The sequence below is a fragment of the Temnothorax nylanderi genome, unplaced genomic scaffold (genome assembly GCF_030848795.1).
Source record: "Temnothorax nylanderi isolate EJ_2023f unplaced genomic scaffold, tnyl_v1.0 TNYL_tig0046_pilon, whole genome shotgun sequence".
In the NCBI taxonomy this organism is placed as follows: domain Eukaryota; kingdom Metazoa; phylum Arthropoda; class Insecta; order Hymenoptera; family Formicidae; genus Temnothorax; species Temnothorax nylanderi.
In genome coordinates this window covers 186,389-210,520 of record NW_027249108.1, presented here as the reverse complement: position 1 = coordinate 210,520, position 24,132 = coordinate 186,389, and the positions used below count along the sequence as shown (strand labels likewise).

Below are 24,132 nucleotides of genomic sequence, written 5' to 3'. Positions count from 1 at the left end.
ATTTAAACTGCTTTTCCTGCCGAATGCAGCCAATACCGGCAGTTTTGTCGTGAGACAGCGCAAGGAATACTGTAAACCGACCGCCAATGACTATTGTTCATCCAATCTCTACGATTGGTCTTCTTCGGCAGTAGACAGTAGCGGAGAGCGCATTTTTGAAATTGCAATTTTAATTCACATGATTATTTTAAATTTTACGATTAAATGAAATTTGTTTAATTGAGCGATCGACGATAGTATGTAAAACGTGCAAGATATAATTTGATTATATTTCATGGGATATAAAAGAATGCGATATTAAAGTTACGTTATGCACAAATTTTTATTTCTCAATTGGCACAATTTTTAACGTTACTTTTATAGAAAAAATAGATTTAAATATAAAATATGCAAATCTATTTTATTCTTTCAACAGTCACGTGCACTTAGCGCAGTTTTTGGAAATTTAACTTTCTCAAGGTACCTTTTACATTAAACCTTAAAATTCTACATTAATCATTCGTTGTTTTTTAATCTTTTGATGGCCACATGCGGATACATTTGCTGCCACTGCTGAATCGAGTAGTCGGTAATATTGTCACAGAAGCTGAGATCAATCATCTCCAGTTTAGGACAATTTATGAAAAATGCATAACATATCTCAGTTGTTAGGGATAGCGAGCCTAACAAGTCTAACTGTTTTAAATTTTTGCACAGCGTCAGTGCTCTCAAATCGCGTTCGGTCAGCTGTCTAAAAGAAACCAAAAAGACCTTTTCCAGGTGTTCACAGGAGGATAACAACCTACGGAAGCTGTCACCATGACCGGTCGTACTGCCACTGTAAACAACAGCTATGTTATTACAACCCTCAATTGCAAACAGAAAAACAGCACAACTATTTTCAAGATACATACGAGAGAAACATAAATTTTAATAAAAAATATAGTAATATGTATTAAAAAACTGGGAGGACACGTAGCTCTGTATGAAAGTACCAGACTCGCAGTTAGCGGGTCTTAGATTCACAATTCGTGATCCCATAAATAGATTTCAAATTCATAATCTGCGTAAAATGAGGAAACACGCATTTTCAAAAAAACTGATACACGCACGTACCACCAACCAAAATCCACTTCCCGTAGATTCTTGCAGTCAGCGAGGGCATCGATACCTTGTGATGTAAGAGTGTGCGCCTTCCATAAATCTATACTTTCCAAATCTGGACACGAGTTTTTCAATTCCATTGCAACTTCATCTACGTTCAGATACTTGTCCGTGCCTCCTATATGTAAGTGACGCATCCGTCGGTTTTTTCGCAATATCTTGCAAAGAGTTTGAGTTCTTATCCGCGTTCTATAAAGATCTAAACGCTCCAGCGACTCAAGATTTTCAAGACATAAAAATCCTTGGTCCTTTATCGAGTCACAATTACGTAGACTCAATTCTAAAAAAAAAAAAGAAAAAATATGTACGTACTAGTTATATATTTCATGTGTAATAATAATAATCATATTTATATACATACCATTCAAATTTTTGCATACCGTCGAAATTTTAAGCATGGCAGAGTCGTCAATACACGAGCAGCAGTCTAATCGTAAGTGCGTTAAGAGACTACCGCAAGTATCAAGAAATTTTTCGAGATCCGAGACAGAAAAGCTGTCGCACCACGAAAGATCCAATCGTCGCAAATATTTACATTTGAATGCCAAATAGTACAACGCCTTTGTACTAATAATATGCCAATACGGTTTTAGATTCAAACTTTTATAGAGCAGAGGGTCTTGTACTAAATTATTGAAATATTTATTTACTCTGCCCATACGACACAACGACTTCAAGTCTAAATTTCTTAATATTTTTATTATTATTTCATGCTGAAAAGGTAAAATATAAAGTCTTAATAAATAGGACATTACAATAAAGTCATTATGAAAAACAGATTTCTTGGAATACTTTACAGGAACCACGGAAAAACTGCCAGGTGATGACTTCTTGGATTCATCTAAAGAAACTCGATTGTTCGTAAATTTTGAAAGTTCTTCTGATAAAAAGTGTTGCATACTATTAGATCCCTCTTTAAGAGGTGGTACATAGTAATAAAGTGGTCCTAATTGAGATATTAACTTGCTCTTGAAAAAATCCGGTACTCTATCACTAGAAATGACATTGGTAAAAATTATGTTCATTATTAACAAAAAAAAGAATATTGTGTTTAATGTTGACAATTATAATACCTTCTATCGAAAAACATGTATGGCAATGTAATACAATGTTCATCGAATATTTCCTTAAGATGAACTGTATCCATGTGTGCATAATCCGGCGTTAAATTATGGATGTCCCAATGGCAAGGATACTTGCAATTGATGCTTTTTAATAGATTAGTTATATTCCGTTTGTGGGATTGATCTTTAGGAAGAATCAATTCTGTTGTTCCGATGAGCAGTATAGCATCTAGCTCTGTGTAATAGTCCAATAAGCTGTGGTTAAACTCTAGTCTGAGTGTTTTAGTTTTAAAATCACACGACCGTAAAGGTGGGGAAAATATCCGTGATGTTGAAGGAACAATCTGAGGCGGTCCATTCCACAATAGAAACCAACGATTGTTATGATCTTGAGCCCAAATTCGAACTACACTCCCGGGATTATATACTTCGTATATAGAGACTCTAATTGGGTATACAGCTCTATCATACTCGACATCTTCAAGAAGGAAAAAATAATTATAATCTCTCTTCTCACAACAAAAGCGTATCTTCTTTAATAGTCTCATATTTGTCAAAATTCAAATATTACGTACTAATATAATCTTGACTCACAACCTCCATATTATTTTGTGGCATATAATCGATTGATCTCGAAGGTGCTTTGTCCCACCATGGTCCATAAGTTCTCTATAATAAAAAGTAAGTCAGAAAAGTGTCAAAACTATAAGATCTTGTGGCATTAAATTAGATTGCTATTATTAAGATAATATGTGGCTCTATGTGGAAATAATCGAATCGCAATCGACGGGTGATGGGTCCTAAATTCTATCCTAATAACCCGCATCTCATGTATCTATTATCACCCATTTTGGAAATCCATATTTCAAAAAAGTCAGAAAAGTTACGATTGTTTTCTATAAGCTAATAATGAATACCGACAGAAAATATACATACCATGGCAAACGTCTGTGGAAAATCTCCATACTCTGGAAACTTGCTATATGACTCAATTATGTTAGCAGCGGCGTAAGATATGCTGTTACTGCCGCCGTACTGAGAACTAAAGCTAAGAACTTTCTTTACAAATTGTTCAACAAGGGAGTTGTAGCCAAGTTTGCCTATTGGTTGGACATGAAGACTAATATTTTTCAGATAATTAAATTGTGAAGAAGACATATTCCTTCTCTGAAAAAAGATAAAACATAGAAAATAATAATATGTATGCTTTTTTAAATATATATACTAGATGCTAGATTTTAATAATTATAACTATCAAACTATAAAAATTTATAGTACCGCTTCTTAAGTTAGGTGACAAAAAACTCCTTCTTTTAGAAGATCCCTCATCAAGATCTGTCATCAGATCTCCTAACTCTATATACGGTCAATATTAAGTACGTGTAGCGATGCAGAAGTCAGTCAGTTCCATCAAAATTTTCAAGTGTTTCTGTAACTGAAACAGTTACATCGTTATACACATGTATGTACATACAATAATGCCTATGGGTGAACTAAGGTGACAAAAACACAATATCGACTTATAGAATACAAGAGGCGATGAATTATCCAAACAATATGATAAACTTTGCTTAATATCTATAACACACACAGACTTATCTAAATTATGCACAATGGGAAACGTAAGAGAAATAAATGCGCACCTCTTTTAAAGAACAAGCGATTACTTCTTCTCGTTTCTTCTCACATCACTTGAAAAGAACAGCGTTGTAAGAAGATAACAATTGTCGATAATGACAGAGTACGAATGTATACAATGTATATTTTCGGAAAAATGTTTCACAGGGGCCCCTTTTGCGTTTCATCTAACCACTGTGTCAAGTGTCAAGTGTCACTACTATTTACATGAAAGTGATCGGTCACGCGCGTGCGCGTGCAGGGATCGACGCATGCGTCGGAAAATTCCGCGATCTGGGGTTACTGCATGCGGCCTGGTGGGTCCGGTGTGTACCCCTGACCCGAAGGTCTGCTGTGCTGCTGGTAAACACAAGATCTCGAGGGGCATAAAACGGCCTGGCGTGTCCCAGCGGCATTACATATTAATCCTATTGTTATATATTATAATATTAGGTGTATATAATTAGGATCACAATGGTAAGGATTTGCGTTTGATGCCTGGCGTCCGGCCGACGATTCCGTGTCCGGGTCGGCTAACCTTCAAGCGCGATCTCACGACGACCTTTCCCGTTTTGCAGGACGTATTTCTAATGATCAGGCGAAAAAAATTGACGATATTCACCGACGCGAAGGATGACACCACGGTCCTCGAGCTGAAGAAGATGATCGAAGGTAAAAGCACGCGTATCGCGAGCGCGGAGCGCACCTGTGACAACAGATCTTCCTCTTGACATGTCGCTCGGCGATTCGCAATTGGATGATTATTGCTTCAATAAAGCGACTTTCCTCTCGATTCGTTGAGTGAACAGAGGGTCAGGCCTAATCAGTGATATGTATAGAATAAATTGTGTTAATAGAGAATAGAGTAATTTTATATATGTATCGCAAGTATACGATAATAGTATACTTGACATAAACTGTATAAAAACATGAAGAAAATTTATGTAAACTTTAATCTTTCTGGAATAATAGATTTTTTACTTGAAGTACTTTAATCTTGAGATTGAAAAATTAGCCCAGGAGACGAAGAATTTTGAACATGAAAGAATCTTGAAAATTATAGGTCAACTAATTAGGACAAGTAACAAAGATGAAATATAGAATGCACGTTACACTAAAGATCGAAGATAAAATACTAGAAATCATCCATATTTAATTCGTATATATTTTTCGTAAAAAGTATTTCGAATAATTAAATGAGTTTTTTACCAGGAATTTTCATCTATATAATTTTACTCAGAATTTTACATTTATTGTCAATGAACTATTTAACGTGAGATACACATCTTCCTTGACTTTTACACACATTGCCGTTGAGCTGAGCACTATTACTGTCAAAGTTGTTTAGCTTTAATAATTGAATAGATGAATACTTTCATGACAATAATGACATGTTACATATTTGTTATAACACAATCAACGTTTTACTCGAATACTTACTATCTTTGTTAACCTAATTTGTTTTCTTTTTTTATTCTTTGATTATTTTAACAAACTTGATTTATTCTATCATGGTCCTGATTATAATCTGACTTGAATGATTGTGACGAAAGAGGACATTTCAGTGACATTGTCATAAGTCATCAAAAATTGAGTAACCTTTGAAAGATTTAGGCTTATTGTTTATTAAGAAATAATAACAGGTAGTGTGTTGATTAATGATTGGAAGCACTGAAAGATTCATAAAAAATAAATCATTTTTTAATATTGCAATTAATACGTCCTCTTCTTCTTCTTCACAGGTATAATGAAAGTACCACCGGCAAATCAACAGCTATTTAACAAGGACAACCTTCTAATGTCAGACAACAAGACTTTACAGGATTATGGACTGACATCGTCAACTGCAAAAGCGCAATGTCCCGCGTTAGTCGGTTTAGCTCTGCGTCAGCCTGATGGTCAGTTTGAAACTCTCGAAATGACACCCTTCTCACTACCGCCGGATCTCCCTGACGTTATGAAATCCCAAGAGAACAATGGCCAAGAGCAGTCACCTTGAAATGACGCGGACGATATTGCGTCAATCGACGACGAAGTTTTGTGTTCTGCGCAATTTAGTAATCGTCAGGACAGCTCTGGATGGTAAAAAAAGGGGGGGCAGAAGGGAAATCCTACGTACCACGTATGTGAAATATTAGAGTGTGAATATTATGGTAACGAATACCGTATGAATATTAGATACATGCAACTTTACACGAGTATTCAGAGCTGCAAAAAATTTTTCAATATTCAATTCAATGAGGATGCTATATAGTCATGCGATCTTCAGTCTTGTAAGGACATGTGATGAGTACTAATTTGTACTTGATTATTAGACTGAAAGTGATAATAAAAGTAAAACAAATTCTGCTCACTATTGCGCATCAAACCAAATTAATATAGCTATAAAATTAACGTAAGTGTTTTGTTATGGTCAAAATGCGAGATATAAATACCTCAACTTACATTTAAGTTACAGGTATAGCTTAATTATTTTAAAATACCTTTTTAATAATTCAAATTGAATATCCTGTTCATCTGTGCTTTATATTACTTTCGCTTATACGTCCTTGTACCGCAAGGAAAACCAAAATTAGATGCAATATTTTGTAAAATACGCATTACATTTTTTATTTAATATATATGACTCTGTAATGTGTGGATATCTAAATTGCAAGTTCGGTAGTCACGTTGGTAGTGGCATATAAGGCAGACTGGATCTGAGCTGATATACAATACACAATCGTAATTGTAAAATATAATGCTCTAATTAATGATCTTTAGTTCTGTAATATTGTATCCTATTAATTATTGTCTAACTTATACAGTTTTATAACTAATGGCAACACCATTAACTGTACGTTACGATAAGACTTGTAACAACACACCACAAATAATGTCATGCTATGTGACATTAGCAGAAAAAAAAATATATTGTATATGATTACATACTTTCATTTAATATTTAAAAAAATTCCTCTGGCATTTATTTATTACTCATATACACATTTAAATTCTCTCCAATTGCAAGCTAAATTAGTGGAATAAAATTCAGTAATAAAATAAGATTTATTGTTAATTGCTTAAGTTCTTATATTTGCTAAACATTTCCATTATAAAATCCTTATAAATATCTTTTTTACTCGGAACGTAATGGCCCCCTTCGTGCCGTACCTCCTTCTTATTTGGGAAGAGACTACTGATTTGCGCTGCCATTACTATACAAATAATGATTGAATTGAGCATTGAAGCAAACATCGACTGAGATTTCTTATTCAATATCACGAATTATGTATTAACAATATTAAACCTTTTAGTATTTTAGTAATATTAAATGTTATTACAGTAATAATATTAAATTATTGATCATATACCTGTCGGAATGACTTGATCATTCTCTCCATAAATATGCAAAGAAGGTATATCGATTTCTTCGTCGTAATACTTTGCGTGAGGTGCACACAGTGACTTGAATCCAGATATCATAATAGCAAAGTCAAACTCAATTTGTAGTACTGCAAGAAGATGACAATTACATATTAATTTTACATATGTAGGCATACATGTTTGCATACAATAACACGCGTTAATGTATATTATTTTATTAACTTACTTTTCTTCTTCTTCATTGCACATAGTATACAGACAAAAGCAGCTCCTTGTGAGAAACCTAATATGCCATCAAAAGGACCTTGTTCCAAGAATGCCTTCTCGATCACAGCTACACTGTCGTCAAATCCTACACATAAGTCACTAGGTACTCTGGCTTTAAACACATGATCCTCTGTATTAAACCACCATCCGTATCCTATAATTCATAGCAAAATCGTTAATGTTCATCAAGTCACGTTGCAATCACTGCGCAGGGTGATGATAGGAGAAACTTTGTGATTTTACTAATATTTCTCTCACACCATTTTCATCCGTATCCTCTTGACCAGTTCCATCCTGGGATGGGACCTTATGTGGCGCTCTTACAAACGTGAAATCTATTTCTTTTTTAAATCCTTTTCTCAATGCTCCCAATTTAGCACTGAAGATCACGTCCGATTGCATATAACCGTGAAGCGCTAGTATCTAAAATAAGGGAAATATTCCACAATATGTATGTGCGTTAATTTATTTTTATGTCATCGCGTCAATAATTATTTACCCGCAATTTCGATCCGCTGGCCAGCATCGTGTTCGGCTCTTGAGATAAACAATCGAAACGCGTGTCTCTCATGTCAAAAAGGTTAGTATATATGAGTGCATACAATACACTCACACATACATTAGAACCTCCCCATATTCTTAACTTTCCTTTGTTCTGAACAAGCGTCTCCGTAAACTAAATATTTCTATCAGTTGCTTCCAAAGACAAATTTTTACAGTAGAGAAGTCAATTAAGAATATAGAAATTTGATTGTTATACGCGCATAACTTGGATGAATACATTTTTTATAGGAAAAGAAAGAACCCATGATAAAATATCAATTTGAATTGTTTATTAACACTAAATCTATCTTTTCTTTCAGGAGCTGGAAAAAGAAGTAAACTTTATAAAAAAATATCAATATTTCATACACACTCACAGCTTGGACTTTTCTAATTTAAAACAAAGAAAATTGAATACACCACTTCCACGTATTGCCGTCGCGCTAACATTACTGTAACGAAAACGGTCAGCACACAACGTCTTGTATGCTCTTAAAACTCTCTTCTCTTTTAAACTCGAATAAATCATTTCAAAATAGAAAATGATTACAATTTTATAGATTTAATTGTACGTTTTTTAATGATTAAAGATCGTTAGTATTTAAAGGTCACTAAGATCCACAGCTTCAATTTGCGAATTGAGATTCGCCGAATTTTCATTACTTTCAAGGTCTTTTGGTTCTGCTTCTCTGGGAACATCCAATTTCGACCAGGAACCAATGTCAGCCTTCTTCAATTTAATTTCTACTTTGGTTGGCAGCATATGTACATTACTTTGCTCGACGTTGACAATCTAAAAAAGAGCAGAAAAACGTACATTGTAAAATACCGGTTTAATTTCGTTAGCTACTCGTTCGAAATCAGAGCACTAAAACTAACACGTACCCCTCTCAATTCTATATCAAGATTATATCTCGAATTTTCTTCTACGAAGAACAAATCTACAGTCAGATGGACGGGATTTAATTTTATGAAAGACTGACTGGGCAGGTATTTTTTCGCGAATATAGAAACGACTACGTGTGATCCAGTTTGATGCCAATCCATCCTACATTGAGCCTTCTTTCCCATATTCTGAGGGGAAAAAAATGAATTTTACTCATGTCTAAAATTATAAAAGAAAAATATTAAATAAAATTTTGCTTGTCTAAACGATATACCTTGGAAAACCATACGTGTCTGCCTTGCGTACAGCCTGGCTGTTCCAGAAACGTAGAAAACTCTGTGGTTTTTTTCTGACAGCAAGACCAATATTTCAATCCTTCGTGAAAGATAGGCACACCAGGATGATAATTGCAGACCTCCTTGTCAGAGGCAATTCCCTTATAAGTCCCTTTGCAGGAATTGTTTTTACAAGTTTGTCCTATCTGTACCGTATTGTCTGTCGGTTTGTCAGTTTCTAAAGCTGTCAAGCCTTTAATCTGTTCCAGGAGAGCGGGAGATATCGTCGGCGACAGGGTGAGCTGTGGCGCATCGAAGGAAGGTCTCGCTAAGGATGCTCCGTTACTTAGAGGCTTTGTGACGACCTGTATCACTTCGCCAGCTTTACTTTTATCGACCGGCGGTTTTTCCGGTTCCGGCGGTTTATCGTTCGAGTGCTTCGACCTCGTGCATCCCTTGATGTTCAAAAACTCGGTAAAGTCCGTACACTTCTTGCTGCAACAGGACCATCCCTTGTACGCATCGTGAAACACCGGATGTCCCGGATGGTGAAGGCAAGCGTCTGCGAAAGAGACGTAAGAGCATTGTCTTTCCTCTCGTATGTGCTGTTAATTTAATGTAAAAAAAAAAATAGCAATCGCAGATTTGCAGAAAAAACCACGTATAACCTACCGTCCTTGTTGTCTCTCGGATCGAATTTCTTTCCGCAGCCACGGTGATAACAATGCAACAGATCTATCTCCTGTGACATCTTGGCAGTATCCCGTTTGACGTTTGTTTGACTTATTTGTCAAGTTTTGGAGAGGAGCACGAGCACCTTGATAAATATAAATCTCTCCCTCTCTCGCAACACAAACACCTTTTCCATGCAACTAGCACGCTTCAACTCCAAAGTCCAAATTCCAAGCTAATAGCTCGAATGGTATAGGATAGAAATGAAAGTGTGTAGAGCGCAAACTTCCCACACATCCACCTCACCTGGTAACTAATTCACTTTGGTTTGCGATTTTCCGAGCTAGACGGCGCTGAAGATCGTCCCCCTTTTTTTCGATACGTTTGATTTAAAGGGAAAGAAACCGTCGAATCCGTTACCGAGACCGCCGAGACGTTGTCATCAGTCGAGTTTCGTATTTCGGTCTCCGACCGTAAATTACTGCGGAGTATCTCGAGAATAAGGAAAAATGAAGAGAACGAAACCATCCGCAAAGTCTACAAAGTTGCCCAGGTAAGCGAGAAACGAGAAGTCGCATGTCTGTTTCAGTTCAAGAAGCTCGACCGTTATTACAATAGTTATCGTTGTTCTCTCACCACAATTATTGATATAATCTTTATTATTATTCTCCATTGTGTGATAACGATCGTAACACGAGAAATCTAACTTTCTAGCGGCTCAAAAAACATTGGTACCCAGACCGAAAATGTCGACAGTCTTATAGAAGTTGCCAAGTTGGAGGAGCAAGTGAGAGTGCTGCAACTGGAAAATAATGTTCTAAGAAAACACGTAGAAAGCTCTAACAAGCCTGACTACGTTGTACGTGGTCAGAGGCTACTTCCTCACACTCCACAGGCAACAGCAACAGCTACAATTAGTCCAGTTGACAAGTCTGGTTGTAGCTGTAAAGGGAGTTGTTCCTCACGAATTTGTGGTTGCGTGAAGAAGAGCAACAAATGTGGTCCACCGTGTAAATGTGACGATAAAATATGTCAAAATCAGGTAATATTATCATTTAAATGTATGATGTTTTTATTATGTATATAGTAACTTGAAAAGAAATTTTATTGATATTTTACAGAAACCACGTAACCAAGAAAACAAAGAAAATGTTAATAGAATTGATATGGAAACTCCTAAGAAACAAAAAGAGAAAAACGAAGCTGTTGGAAGAATTAAAAACAATAGGGGCTTGTTTAGTCCAGAGATGAGAGAGCTTTACAAAGACCTCGAAGAAGGTCAACTTAGCGATATTTATTTTAGTCCTAAGGAAAAGAACACAATTGCTAAGAACTCGCAAACAAATGTAGACAACATCAATAATGTGGAATTGAAGAAAAAGAGAAAGGAGAAGAAAGAAGAGAACGATAAAAAGCAGCCAGAATCAACGGAAAAGGTAGAAAGAAATGAGAACAAAAATTATAGTTATTAGTTCTTTTGACGAGGATAATTTTTTAGATCGTTATGTAAATATGATATTAAATAACTTTTTGGATTTAAAGTATCATTCCAAGTTTCTACGATATTTTTAAAAGTAACTCAATGTAGAAGATAAATGATTTTTGGTAAACATAAATTATATGTATCTTGTACAATTTTGTAAGATACTCTAATTCTGTAAGATTCTACAAGGTATCTATTTCTTTTTTGCTTAATAAGGTTGATTTATTAACATATTAATTTATTCTTTTTTTTATATATACAGGTAATATTTAATCCAATGAAACCAAGACATGTATTATCACGAACACCACCAAACAGTAAGAAGCTTGAGAAATCACCGGAGGTCGAGAACACAATTCAGCCTCAATTGCATTCCGAGCCAGCTCAAAAAGTAGCCGAAGGTATATTAAATTTTTTTAGTTAAATTAATAAAAAATTGCGCTGTTTATAAAATAATAAATTTAGAATTTTTTTGTCTGTCGTTCTTTTATGAACTCTTTCCAATCTTGGTAATCATTATATATTATTATATTTTTCTCAGTTTTAAATGTGAATCGTGCCAATATATGTAATATATGTACTTATAAGATAATATTTGAAGTTAAGAAGAAAGCAATTAACAGAAGAATAAATCAATAAATTGTGTTGCAGTTAGTCATATTTGTAAGGTATAGTTTCTTTGTTTAAATTTTTTAAATATTTGTTTATAATTCAAAACCTACAAATTTTATTATGGAATAACTATTATGGAATAATAAGAATGTTTTTAATAATATTAAGAACTGATTACGAGATGTTAAGAGGAATTATATAAATAGTGTATGTATATTTTTAAAAATAATTCAAAAATTATTCTACTGTAATGCATTTCAGATATTAAAGAAGAAAAAGTCGATTGGGAAGAGCACACCGCGCAATTAATTCCTTGCAAAAAATGCAAAAGAACTTTTTTACCCAATCGGATCCAGAAACACGAAGCTTGCTGTAAAAAAGTCTAAATATTGACAAAACAAGAATTGTTTAGACTTTTTTTTAACTCTTAACATGTTACTTTATGATTTTGCGTTTATCTTTTAATTTTATCTTCAAGACAATACATGAAATAACGTTAAATATAGTATAAAAATCGTGTGTGATGACATTCATAGATTGTTGTAAGTTAACAATTTTCTGTAAATATATTCTGATCCTTGTATGTAAATCAAATAGATTTAGTAATTTCGCACAAAACCGATCGTATTTTAGTAGTAAAAAGTTACTGAATATGTGAGAAACTTGCGGTTTGTGTTTGGTGATGTTAAAATAATCCTTTGTATTATTTATATTTTTTATGTGATTTTGGGAATATATGCTGCGCCACAAATAAATATACATTATACATACATACAAAAACCGTAATAATTAATACAATTCTATCTTCAGAAACCTCTCTTAGTCCCAGTTTCACAGTGGCCAGTTAGCTTAACTAGTAGTTAACTCTCACTCTCTGTCTCTTTCTAACCTCAAAGGTTAGAAAGAGACGGAGAGTGAGAATTAACTACTAGTTAAGCTAACTGGCCACTGTGAAACTGGGCCTTAATTCTTAAACTAAGCTTCTAGTTTCAAAAGTTCTCTAAACTGAATTCGTCCCTTTGTTCAGTTTTCAAGATGTTTCAGCCATCGGAACAAAAGTATGTACATTTGTAAATATTATTTTTTCAAATTAAGAATCGGAGGAAAAAAGTGATTAGAAATGCTTATCGATAATATTCAAATTTAACCGCTTCTAGAACTCGGAAATAGCGGCGGTTGTGTGACTCGGGACAATTTTCTTTTACCGCTTCGCCTCTTTGTAAAACCTCGTCGATGCCTTCGTGAATGCGCCATCTTTGATCTCCATTTAATTCAAATCGAACCGTACATACGTTGTGAATGTTGTGATAAAATATGGAACATTTGAATGATATCTTGCGGCCGCATGTTCGAGCCAGCAAAGTTAAGCTGTCATATGTGGACGAATTATTTCCGGACCTCAAGGATAATTCGTACATCGTCCTTCATAAAAATGTGAGTGATGAAATAAAACCTCGCTTCCCTTCCACGACCATGCATACAATATGACAGAGCGATCTGCCTCATCAGGTTCCTGGCATGCGGTACCCCTCGGACCACGAGAAGAACGAAGGAAGCTTCGACGAGTGCTCGACGAGTAATGAGACGCGTGTTTAACTCTAAAGGTTATTTTCACTCCGCTGGAAATACAGACAAGTTTGAAATGTTCTTTAGGCCATGACGTCAGCGGGTCGCCTCTGGAGTATTCGTTTGACAACTGCGATTTCGACGACACCGTCATTATAATGAGACAAAATTGGCGGAAAGAAGAGGAATCGTATTTGCCACTGAGCAGAACGGACGCATGGTGCGTACAGAGTCAATAAGGTCATTAAGAGATATCTCTGATATCCAATATATAATATTCAAAAGGATTGATAAAAGATATTTCTAATATTCGACAAGACACACACTTATTTTTTTTCTAGTAACGCCCTGAATGCATGTTTGGAACATCTTGACACTAATACTTTGCCAATATTAGCTCTCTGCGATGGAAAAGATCCTAAGCGGAGCAGGCTTATTGGCGCCGTCGTCTCCCAAGATTGGTTCACCACGCTGGAAGCTGTTTCTACTGGTACGACAAGTTTGGCCGCAGTAAGAAACGATCGTCATAAAATTGTACAGGAACATCTTAAACAACCGTTTACACAGGAACATAATGTATGTATAAATATACAAGAGTTTAACATTGGAGCATTTTAACATTGCAGATTTAATTGCTTATCGATATGTGTAGATTAAAATATCTGTGTTCAGTGCTGTTGACTTGCTTGGAATGAAACAAGAAACGATCGATTGGGATAAGACCGCCAAAAGCGATTTCGAAGGAAGCATTAACATTGAAATGCATTCAGGTAGCTTGGATTCGAGGCCATCGAAAAATACTTTGGTATGTAAGCGCGAAAGAGTGCACAAGAATATATATTGTATGTGTTCTCGTATCTGTACAAATATTTTTGTAGATAGCTCAAATAAATGCCGGATGGAAAGATAGCCCGTTAAAGGAACTGAGAGACCAGCTATTTTTATTAATCCAATATTTATCAACGATAGATGAGTGCAAGAAAAATATGGGAGTGCAGAACCCGATAAAATTCACAACGCCGTATTCAGAGGTAGATAAATCTCTGTACATCCCCCTTAAAAACGTTTCGATTTATCTTATATATCTTGGATTATATGCGGCAATGTTTTAGGAACACGACATCGTAACCGAAAAATTAATTCTTTTACTGAACGGAGATTTCAGTTTTCGGAAGTCTGTTAATGTTAAGGAAAGCAATCGTATCGCCAAGGAGAATGCTGAAATTGACGCGAAACTACAGGAACGTGTACAAAATGTTTTTCTGAGACATGATGGAGATTTTACTGACTTCTTGTGGGAAATACTTATAAGTGAGTGAAATTCATCAAACGTATTGCTTATATATATATATATTGTTGACTAATCGTGTATTTTTCTCAACACACAAAGAGGCTTCAACATATCCGCAAATGATAAACTACGTTGAAATAGTTTTGATGGAAATTCTCGAGCATAAGTTTATACCACAGGTAATGAACGAAATATACACTTTTTCGCCCGGCTTCTCAGTTATAATTATAAACGATTGACGAATTTGTAAACATTTTGGCACATTTGTCAGATTAACGATACAAATTCAACGAGATTTGTGAAGTGTATTTCCAATCTGCATCATCAAGAAACGACATCCCATTTATTAGTGGGAAGTGTACCGTTAGAGCTTGTCGTAGATATGGGATTCGAGAAGCTCACTCGTGATTATTTATACATTCTGAGAGGAGCGCGATTTGTCGATCTACATGATATTCGGCAGAGACTAAGTGATATATCTTCCGGAATATTCAACACAGAGAATTATAGGTAATAACAAAATCCGGGATACATTCTGTAAATTGAACAGAATCGGGATCAATTGGCGTTAATTGCGACTTCATTAATTACTTGCAGGAATAAGTTGATTACGTTAGCGCAAATTCACATCTGTTTGGAATACATGCTACTTATTGAAGGACATCTGGAATGTCCGATTGAGAGCCTGCAAAGCCTGTTTGCTTACGCTTACAAAGAGTTCGTTTCTGCACAGTCTCCCTTACAGCATCATACTGAGCTTTGTAGCCGAATCTTTACTTTGACGGTGCCGCTACCCAACACGTTGGCTAATGAGTTGAACAAGATGTAAGTAAAATTTTTCCCTGATAGTATCATTGATATATTAAAAAAAAAAATTATTTGTATGTGAAATAATACAAAACTGTAGTAAATATTAATGTAAAACACTGCGTATCTATCTTATTTCAGGAATCCCTCTGTATGGAGAGCTTCTGTTTCGTCTCATTCTGCCGCGTCGATGCTAACGACTACCACCTATTATAATAAAATGCCCATCTTTCCAACAAATATATATTCTACTGGTAAAGCAAATATGAAACAAAAATAAGAAATTTGTACCGTATAAAAAGATTGAGTTCTACTAATTTTATTCTGTTTTCTTTCTCTTCAGACGATGTAGATGTACAAGAGGAAATAGTTTACGGTATAAGCGCAACATCATCATCGGCGAGATGTAAGAAGCTATGAAACACATCGCTCTTGAACTTCAAGAAACGCATTAAAACTTGAGAATTGGTGCAATTTTGAATAAACGGGACATGGTGCGTGATGTAATTGAACGTTTAATAATTAATAAAATAAAAGTTATAAAAGCAATCTCATAAATCTTCAAATACAGTTACATGTATTAGATGTATAAATATAACTACATTTATGAGTGTTTGTACTCTCAGTCATTGACAATATACACTCGAGCATGCTATAATCATTCTCCGTGATCGACACAAATCTTATTAAATTACCGTACTGTGAAGTACATATATTTTTTTTCTTTTAAAGGATTATTCTCAATGTACAAAAGTATATTGCATTTAAAATTCCTCGTTCAATTCGAGGTGAATTTCGTAATCGATATTAAAATGAGTTCGTCACACGCGATAAAAACTTTTTACAGGATACATAATTAATACTACGGTAGTTGAACGTTATTACAATCCAATTTCAATGTACTTCGGTGGTTATCTAGGACAAATGTCATTTAAAAGCTTTTCTTTCTCGTGAGTCGCTAAACAAAGCATTGGTTTTTCATAGTAAGTACACAGTATCAACAACGTATTACGAAAAATGCAGGCAGGGTGATTAAGGCATATCTTTTTTTCTGTTTAACTTTAATACTGAGATGTGTCTACGTCGTCCATCCCGGAGACACTGGCCTGCTCCAGTACCTCGAGTAGCTTCTGCATTTCCATAGAGTCAGACGAATTATCGAGCGTTCTTTCCAAAGCTCGCACGTATGACATGCATGTCCGTCCCTCGTGATCCAGATTTTGTGGATTCGCTTTATGCTGCAAAATTCGCGATGACATGGCGCTATAGCAGGGCAATGACAAAATGCGTTTTAGATAAATGAAAAAGGACCGCTCACCCATATTAAAAGTTGCGCCATCGCCAAATTCCCGGTCGCGCAGGCCAGATGTAACGGCGTTCGCAGATCTTCCGTGCTGACCGAGATATTGATATCCTCGTAATTACAGCGGGCCAAACATAACGTAAAGGCTCTCATGTCTCCCCTGTATATTCGGAGATAGTAAGATCGCGGGAACACACGCTTAATCGATAAATCTGCGTCCGGTTAGATAAGCGAGATACTTTACCGGCAAACCGAATCGATGAGCAATTTTCCTAAAGAGATGTTCGGGTTGATCGGCGGCAGGAAGAGTTTATCCTCGTACTTCCATCTGATCCACTGCTCTTTCTCTTCCCTCGACGAATCCGAGACGGGCTTTTGCTTTCCATTTAAACAATATTCCCAGATGCTGTTGGCTATATCGTTACCAAGGGCCAGCATGACGCTTAGGTGACCTGCGCTAAAATCGTCGTTAAAGATACATCATTAAATAACATCGACAATACGGGACAAGTAGAATCGAAAGCGTGTTAGTAACGCGCGTAAAACTTTGCATCATACTTACGACCAGTCATCCAAATCCAAAGACCGTACCTTAGATATGTGCGAACCTAAGTTTCTGTGAATACCGGAGCATTCGATGCACACCAAAACGCCTAGATTAAGACTGGCCCAATCGGGATCTGAAGCAAAGATTTGTAATCATGGAGAGATGTACGCGGGTCATTATTCGCGCGGTAATTAATAAGACAAAAATCCACTCACTCGGCGCACCGCAGTCGACGCATGCGTCATTCCCCGAAACTTTGTTCTTTATGCAGTGCATCTTGAAAGCGTCAGTTTCATTTTTCTTGTCGCCGTCGCTATTCTGCAAGCTCGACAGTATTTGTTGCTCTATCGCAGTAATCCAGCTGTCCCTCTCTTCGGTATTGTTTGCCTCAAAGTGCCAAGTTTTGTTCTCCAAGGAGATGATGGAAAATTCAAAACTATCTTCTGGAAAAAGAAAGAGTATGTTGGGTATGTTATGTCAAAAATAATAAAAAAAAGTGTATTAAAATCGGTTAATCATACATAGAACGCAAAATGCAATACCTTGGGCATTATATGATTTAGAGCCTTTTGGCGTTTTGCCAGGTACCTTAACAGTAACGTATTGCAAAAGTATTTCTTTGCCATTAGTATCGTTCATGTAATCCTGAAAATGCCTTTTTGTAGTAAATATATCGCATAAATCAGCAAAGCGATAAAGTAGACAGCTACTATACAACTGATAATTACGTGCAAGCTCGAATGATACGTTAAACGGCCATCCTCTAATAACGTGACGTATTTCTTCTTCCATTCTTTCAACGATTTGCTGCTTCGTTTAAACAGATAACCTTGTTTCACTGGTATTTCTCTACCGACACCCATTTCGCCCATATATTTCTCCTTTTTAGAAGGCGTAAATATATTCGATTTTCTTCTAAACTTCCTGAGAAAAATATTACAATAGTATCAATGTAAAAATTTAGAAAGCATTACAAAAAAAATATATATATACACTATATTCATACCTGATAGTCGTTGGTGTTAAGATTGAACGTAATTCTCCATGTTGATTCTGTACGTTATGAAAGTTATCGTTCAGCAACGACGAATCGTTTGTCATAGAACTATTATGAATTGATCGACAATCCTCGTCCTTTTCTGAAACCTGTCGAGAGATTATATTTTAATAAACTTGCATGATATATCTTTGACGATTCGTTCAAGCTGACGTTTACTTTCAACGAATTCGTGGTCTCCGTATCCTTGTTGTGAAGTTGAACGTTTTTAGTAATAGCAGGGACCGCAAATTTAACGTCATTCTCCGTAGCACGTTGGCACACGTCGCATGAAAAATTTTTTGATACATTTTGTATAATTTTTTGACACACTGAAATTGTTCTATCGTTAGTACATATATTACAGCTAGTTTAAAGAAACATATTCATGTTCCAACTTGTAACACATATCCATTTATTTAAAAAACACCCTTACCATCTTGAAATACTCTCTCAACATTTAAACCATAAATAGCACATGTTTCGTAATAAGGGCATTTTAAATCACAAGCCAGTTTCCGTGGTCTGACGTCTTTTATGACACGAGGATTGCTGTCGTTAATTGAATCTACGAAATTAATGAAGCATTCAGAAAAATAAACGTAAGGAACAGCCAACAAAAGAGATGTCGACAAAGTGCCAGCGATATACATACCTTGTACACCTACAAGTATTTTTGGTACTTCTGACATATTTCGGAACGAACACATTCTATTGTAAAAACTGCAAACTATAGAGAAACTCTCTTCATTTTCTAAGCTGAATACAAGTAATAAAGCATCTATCCAAGCAGAAAACTAAAACAGACATTCATTATCATTTAATATGACGAGCAAGCATTAGGAAAATGACACAACATGTGAAACAAAGTGATCTGTATGTTATACATACTTGAGCCTCTGGCACACCACCCTCGTCTCTGATCAGGAGAAGGTAACTCTGATCATTTATGAATATTTCCTTTTTAAAGCGGCCACCTTCCGGCGATTCCTCATGCATGAAGGAACCAGTGAGGTACCTGTGAACGAGAGCGGACTTGCCCGAGTCTGAGGAACCAATGATCCCCAGGTGCAATTCAGGGACATCTCTCGCCAGGGTCCATTCATGGCTATTAACAAAGGAATCTAAAAACGCAAATTTACACTATTATGTACAACGCAATCTTATAACATATGATATTTAATCATACAAGATGTACTATTGTTATTATTATACGTAAATAATGCAAAAATCCTCCACTGAGAAATATGGTAGAAATATAAAATTCTAAGGTATATATACCCTCTATCGCGACAACATGCTCGCGAATTTGCTTGGCGATGTGCGCGTCGGGCACGAGCTCTATCAGGTCGTAAATGGCGTATATCGACGGGTGAACGCTCTCGAAACGTTGTATTTCCTGTCTGATAGCGAGAGAATGATCGTGCCCACTTTGGCCAGTTGTCATTTTTATTTTCTCTTTCGACGTCCGATTCTCTTTGGCGACGATCTATCACATTAACGACATAGCTCCGAAGTGCGTCGCATCACCGGGGACAGGACGGGTTCTCGCGCGAGACTCCTTCAGAGTTACCGCTGGCACATGTAACATATGTCAAATCCCAGTATTTATAAACATTATCGGTCGGGATAGGCGACGTTGGTTATGCGACACATTCGCGATCGCGAAGGGAAACGCACGGTTCTCATGGAAGCTGTTGCGTACGAACTCAATGGATCTCAACAATATGGCCGACTTCTTCCGTCCGTACCGTCTGTTCTTTTTCGAAGAACTTGTTGAAACTGGGTGCACCCTAGTGCAATAAGTTGGATAGTTATTTTTTGTCTCCCGTGCGCATAAGCCATGAAGGCCGTGGCCAGCCGTGGCACACTGGGTGTTTACGATAACTAATCGGATCTCTGATCGGACTGAGCAGTGGCACTCAACCGCTAGACTTTCTAAATTTCCCTAGACTAATCCGGATCAATGATCCCTGTCTCACAGCACTGATCCACTGATCCCATGGTGGAAGAAAGCTTGACGGAGAAAGAAGACATTATAATTTTATTGAAAGGTAATCTCTCAGGTAATCCTCTTTATTTGTCATAAATAATTGTACGAAATATAAAATAAAGTTAGTAATAGTAATTTTAAATGTATTTATTTTAATATTTTTTGTCTAAACATTGGATTCCTTTTCATAAAATTAATCTATTCCAAAGTTTGAGGTTATATTGGAAAAGCGTAAAATTAATAAAAAAAAAACATTTTATTAATTATTAGATAGATAAAAACTGATGATTGATGATTGATGACTGATGATTGATCGATGGCTGGACATCGCCTATAACGCATGAAGGTAGTTCGGAAGACACTATACTGTAGTAAGTTATAAATGTAGATAAAAATATGCAATCTGTAATTATTCATGTTACAATATGAAAATAAGAATTTATTTATATCTTTGCAGAAAATATTGAATATATCCGTCGTGCGCAGACACTCGGCGACGGTGTACAACCGAGTGCGGAGCTGATCTGCGTGATTTGCGACAAGACTGACAAGCTGTCGAGGTGCTCGCGTTGCTAAGTCTAAATTTGGAGTGTCTAAAGATACTATATGGAGATGTGTTTTTAATGTGGCTTACACGCTAGAGCAATATGTTCAAAATTATATTAAATGGCCAGAAGTTCATGAATTAATGAACATACAACAAGAATTTGTTGCTATTAGTAATTTGCATGTGTGGTAGGCGTCATTGATGGCTGCCACATTCCTATTAGTGCTCCTACTGAATATCCAAACAGTTACATAAATAGGAAAGGATTCCATTCTATATTACTGCAAGGTATTTGTAATCATAAAATGAAATTTACTGACGTTTTTACGGGAATTTGTGGCAGTGTTCACGATGCCCGAGTTTGGCGGCTAAGTGATATTAAAAATACCGATAGATCATGATAGAGATAGATATTTTCCACAACATAGTCATCTTTTAGCTGATTCTGCGTACCCATTATCATATTATATGCTCACTCCATACCGTGATAATGGTCACTTAAACAATATGCAACATAATTATAATACAAAATTATCGAAAACTCGTGTTATAATTGAAAGAGCATTTGGAATGCTGAAAGGACGATTTAGAAAACTAAAATATGTATATATGTACAACACAGAAATGATACCACTAGTTATACTTGCATGTTGCATCTTGCACAATATTTGCATCGATAATGAGGATGAACCATTTGATATGTTAGAAATAGAAAATAGAAATAATAACAATAATCAGATTTATGCAGTAAATGCTGATGAAAAAAGAGACATTATTGCACAGTTATTATTTTAATTATAATTATTATTTCATACACACACATACAAAAAACAAATCTTTTTTATATATAAAAACTAACGATTATTTTTGAAATTATTTTATATTGTATAACAGATCACGATATATCTTTTATTCAGAACTACTTTCTTGTTTATTATAAAATTAAAAGTGTAAGATATGAATTGTCTACTATAAAAAATCATTTTTATAGATTTTCATAACATTTATTCTCTATGAATTATAAAAAAATGTAATAAAATGCATTATATGTATATGTAAATAAAAATGTTTAAAACCTATTGTGTTTTTATATAAGATGTATATAAAAGAAAACTGTTTACATATACGTGTAATAATATATTACTACTCTTTAAATATATGTTTATCTATTGATTAAATAACATGTACTTTATTATTAATGTCCAATCAATTTTTCAAATTACTATACTTTGTATGGTTTACGTCATTACTAATGTGTTTTGATATTCAACTATAAATCTTGAATTATAATAGTATTAATATATTGTTATAATCTCCGTTATTTACTGTAAAAAGATCATTGTTTATATAATTATAATATTTCCACAGTGTTAAAATATGTAATTTTTTTATACAGACTTAAAATTTTTTAAATTTTAACTAGTAAGAAAAAATCAGCAAATATCGATTTTTATAATTTAGAAACTAAATCCGCTAACTCGAATCCGGTAGAATATGTTGCTAGCAATTCTATCAGTTTGTTAGAAAATACATAAATACAAATCAAACAATGTATGTATTCATAATTTTTATTATATTAAACAAAAAGATACATATTTATGTATAATGTATGAAATACAATATAGCAATTGAAAATGTATGTAAATTAACATATCTTTGGTTTAATCACAACGTAAAACAAATTGCACCAGTCTGCAATAAATAATATTTAATAAACATAAACATTTATAATAGTATATTTTTCACTTTTACATACCTAATTCATTGAGACTTATATTATTGATGATTTTATCATTGAAGTATACACTGGAAAAAAAAATTAGATCCAAGACAATATTTATTCAGATAGTACCAATGGCTTATTTACTTAATATAATCACATATTTCTTTAGAATTAGACGCGTTTCCCGTCGCGTTTCTGGTGCTCCTTGGTGCAGTAGAAGACGACTTAGCAACGCGAGCACCTCGACAGCTTGTCAGTCTTGTCGCAAACCGCGCAGATCAGCTCCGCACTCGTTTGTACACCGTCGCCGAGTGTCTGCGCACGACGGATATATTCAATATTTTCTGCAAAGATATAAATAAATTCTTATTTTCATATTGTAACATGAATAATTACAGATTGCATATTTTTATCTACATTTATAACTTACTACAGTATAGTGTCTTCCGAACTACCTTCATGCGTTATAGGCGATGTCCAGCCATCGATCAATCATCAGTCATCAATCATCAATCATCAGTTTTTATCTATCTAATAATTAATAAAATGTTTTTTTTGTTAATTTTACGCTTTTCCAATATAACCTCAAACTTTGGAATAGATTAATTTTATGAAAAGGAATCCAATGTTTAGACAAAAAATATTAAAATAAATACATTTAAAATTACTATTACTAACTTTATTTTATATTTCGTACAATTATTTATGACAAATAAAGAGGATTACCTGAGAGATTACCTTTCAATAAAATTATAATGTCTTCTTTCTCCGTCAAGCTTTCTTCCACCATGGGATCAGTGGATCAGTGCTGTGAGACAGGGATCATTGATCCGGATTAGTCTAGGGAAATTTAGAAAGTCTAGCGGTTGAGTGCCACTGCTCAGTCCGATCAGAGATCCGATTAGTTATCGTAAACACCCAGAAAAACTTAAGGCTTAGTCACAATGAGAAAAATAAGGAATAAGATAAAGGAATAAGGAATAAGGCATGTTGCATCTCACTTTAATGTACATGTACCGAAGTGAGATGCGACATTCCCTTATTCCTTATTCCTTATTTTTCTCATTGTGACTGAGCCCTTAAGCAGTAAGCAAATCAGCCAATCACAGTCAAGAACTTGAGGCACGGCCCTAAGCGGTAGCGAATCCACACCGTTGATTTCCTCACTGCTTGAAGTTTTACTGCTGTTTTTCTATGTGCCACGGCCTTGAGTGTCATGACACGTCAGTTATTCCCCTCCAATCACGAATCAAATGTTTTATGTATCTTTTGCAAACTCCAGGGAATTCCTTTCCACTGAGCGCGTCACGCGTCGCGTCATCACAAGTTAACCAATCAACACATCCCGTCACAAATAATGTAATAAAATAAGATGTTTTGATTGGTTGCGA

General features: G+C 35.2%; 7 protein-coding genes, 1 long non-coding RNA gene and 1 pseudogene across 12 annotated transcripts; 4 read left to right on the top strand and 5 right to left on the bottom strand.

The window, feature by feature from the left end:
* Positions 1–303: 303 nt before the first annotated feature.
* Positions 304–4,050, bottom strand: LOC139772007 (F-box/LRR-repeat protein 4-like). 2 transcript variants are annotated; one of them, XM_071705272.1, is made up of 9 exons: positions 3,851–4,050; positions 3,486–3,642; positions 3,144–3,374; positions 2,783–2,876; positions 2,217–2,685; positions 1,941–2,136; positions 1,505–1,856; positions 1,096–1,423; positions 304–817 (listed from the first exon to the last, which is right to left on the bottom strand). In XM_071705272.1, exons 3-9 carry the CDS (start codon positions 3,363–3,365, stop codon positions 496–498), a joined length of 1,983 nt encoding a protein of 660 aa, XP_071561373.1. In that variant the 5' UTR covers positions 3,366–3,374; positions 3,486–3,642; positions 3,851–4,050; the 3' UTR covers positions 304–495. The 2 variants fall into 2 exon arrangements, with proteins under 2 accessions (XP_071561373.1, XP_071561374.1); XM_071705273.1 differs by having other exon boundaries at positions 3,486–3,636.
* A 99-nt stretch (positions 4,051–4,149) lies between these two features.
* On the top strand, positions 4,150–6,750 carry Elob (elongin B). Its single transcript, XM_071705280.1, has 3 exons — positions 4,150–4,301; positions 4,403–4,496; positions 5,567–6,750. Exons 1-3 carry the CDS (start codon positions 4,299–4,301, stop codon positions 5,821–5,823), a joined length of 354 nt encoding a protein of 117 aa, XP_071561381.1. The 5' UTR covers positions 4,150–4,298; the 3' UTR covers positions 5,824–6,750.
* A 103-nt stretch (positions 6,751–6,853) lies between these two features.
* On the bottom strand, positions 6,854–8,142 carry LOC139772011 (esterase OVCA2). The gene is made up of 5 exons (XM_071705279.1): positions 7,957–8,142; positions 7,718–7,880; positions 7,417–7,611; positions 7,178–7,318; positions 6,854–7,021 (listed from the first exon to the last, which is right to left on the bottom strand). The coding sequence occupies exons 1-5, from the start codon at positions 8,026–8,028 to the stop codon at positions 6,879–6,881; spliced, it is 714 nt and encodes a 237-aa protein (XP_071561380.1). The 5' UTR covers positions 8,029–8,142; the 3' UTR covers positions 6,854–6,878.
* Positions 8,143–8,275: 133 nt separating this feature from the next.
* Positions 8,276–10,115, bottom strand: Mora (CHORD-like protein). Its single transcript, XM_071705275.1, has 4 exons — positions 9,834–10,115; positions 9,161–9,723; positions 8,886–9,074; positions 8,276–8,793 (listed from the first exon to the last, which is right to left on the bottom strand). Exons 1-4 carry the CDS (start codon positions 9,910–9,912, stop codon positions 8,602–8,604), a joined length of 1,023 nt encoding a protein of 340 aa, XP_071561376.1. The 5' UTR covers positions 9,913–10,115; the 3' UTR covers positions 8,276–8,601.
* Positions 10,116–10,184: 69 nt separating this feature from the next.
* LOC139772010 (uncharacterized) lies at positions 10,185–12,708 on the top strand. Of its 2 annotated transcripts, XM_071705277.1 has the most exons (6): positions 10,185–10,386; positions 10,548–10,875; positions 10,955–11,269; positions 11,579–11,717; positions 11,858–11,984; positions 12,190–12,327. In XM_071705277.1, the coding sequence occupies exons 1-5, from the start codon at positions 10,343–10,345 to the stop codon at positions 11,953–11,955; spliced, it is 924 nt and encodes a 307-aa protein (XP_071561378.1). In that variant the 5' UTR covers positions 10,185–10,342; the 3' UTR covers positions 11,956–11,984; positions 12,190–12,327. The 2 variants fall into 2 exon arrangements, with proteins under 2 accessions (XP_071561378.1, XP_071561377.1); XM_071705276.1 differs by lacking the exon at positions 11,858–11,984 and having other exon boundaries at positions 12,190–12,708.
* Positions 12,709–13,156: 448 nt separating this feature from the next.
* LOC139772008 (protein zwilch homolog) lies at positions 13,157–16,205 on the top strand. Its single transcript, XM_071705274.1, has 12 exons — positions 13,157–13,362; positions 13,438–13,504; positions 13,582–13,714; positions 13,836–14,070; positions 14,147–14,299; positions 14,373–14,525; positions 14,607–14,805; positions 14,885–14,964; positions 15,057–15,295; positions 15,383–15,610; positions 15,734–15,846; positions 15,936–16,205. The coding sequence occupies exons 1-12, from the start codon at positions 13,243–13,245 to the stop codon at positions 16,010–16,012; spliced, it is 1,797 nt and encodes a 598-aa protein (XP_071561375.1). The 5' UTR covers positions 13,157–13,242; the 3' UTR covers positions 16,013–16,205.
* Ceng1a (Centaurin gamma 1A) lies at positions 16,090–20,215 on the bottom strand. The gene is made up of 13 exons (XM_071705271.1): positions 19,760–20,215; positions 19,370–19,602; positions 19,134–19,275; positions 18,915–19,046; positions 18,659–18,810; positions 18,449–18,588; positions 18,171–18,366; positions 17,985–18,087; positions 17,658–17,885; positions 17,458–17,575; positions 17,140–17,352; positions 16,911–17,055; positions 16,090–16,830 (listed from the first exon to the last, which is right to left on the bottom strand). The coding sequence occupies exons 1-13, from the start codon at positions 19,923–19,925 to the stop codon at positions 16,654–16,656; spliced, it is 2,145 nt and encodes a 714-aa protein (XP_071561372.1). The 5' UTR covers positions 19,926–20,215; the 3' UTR covers positions 16,090–16,653.
* Positions 20,216–21,003: 788 nt separating this feature from the next.
* On the top strand, positions 21,004–22,097 carry LOC139772013 (putative nuclease HARBI1; annotated as a pseudogene).
* Positions 22,098–22,570: 473 nt separating this feature from the next.
* LOC139772123 (uncharacterized) lies at positions 22,571–23,728 on the bottom strand. 3 transcript variants are annotated; one of them, XR_011718062.1, is made up of 5 exons: positions 23,468–23,728; positions 23,172–23,272; positions 22,899–23,085; positions 22,775–22,824; positions 22,571–22,710 (listed from the first exon to the last, which is right to left on the bottom strand). It is a non-coding gene; the product is annotated as an uncharacterized lncRNA (long non-coding RNA). The 3 variants fall into 3 exon arrangements; XR_011718061.1 differs by having other exon boundaries at positions 22,775–23,085; XR_011718060.1 differs by having other exon boundaries at positions 22,571–23,085; positions 23,468–23,719.
* Positions 23,729–24,132: the final 404 nt, after the last annotated feature.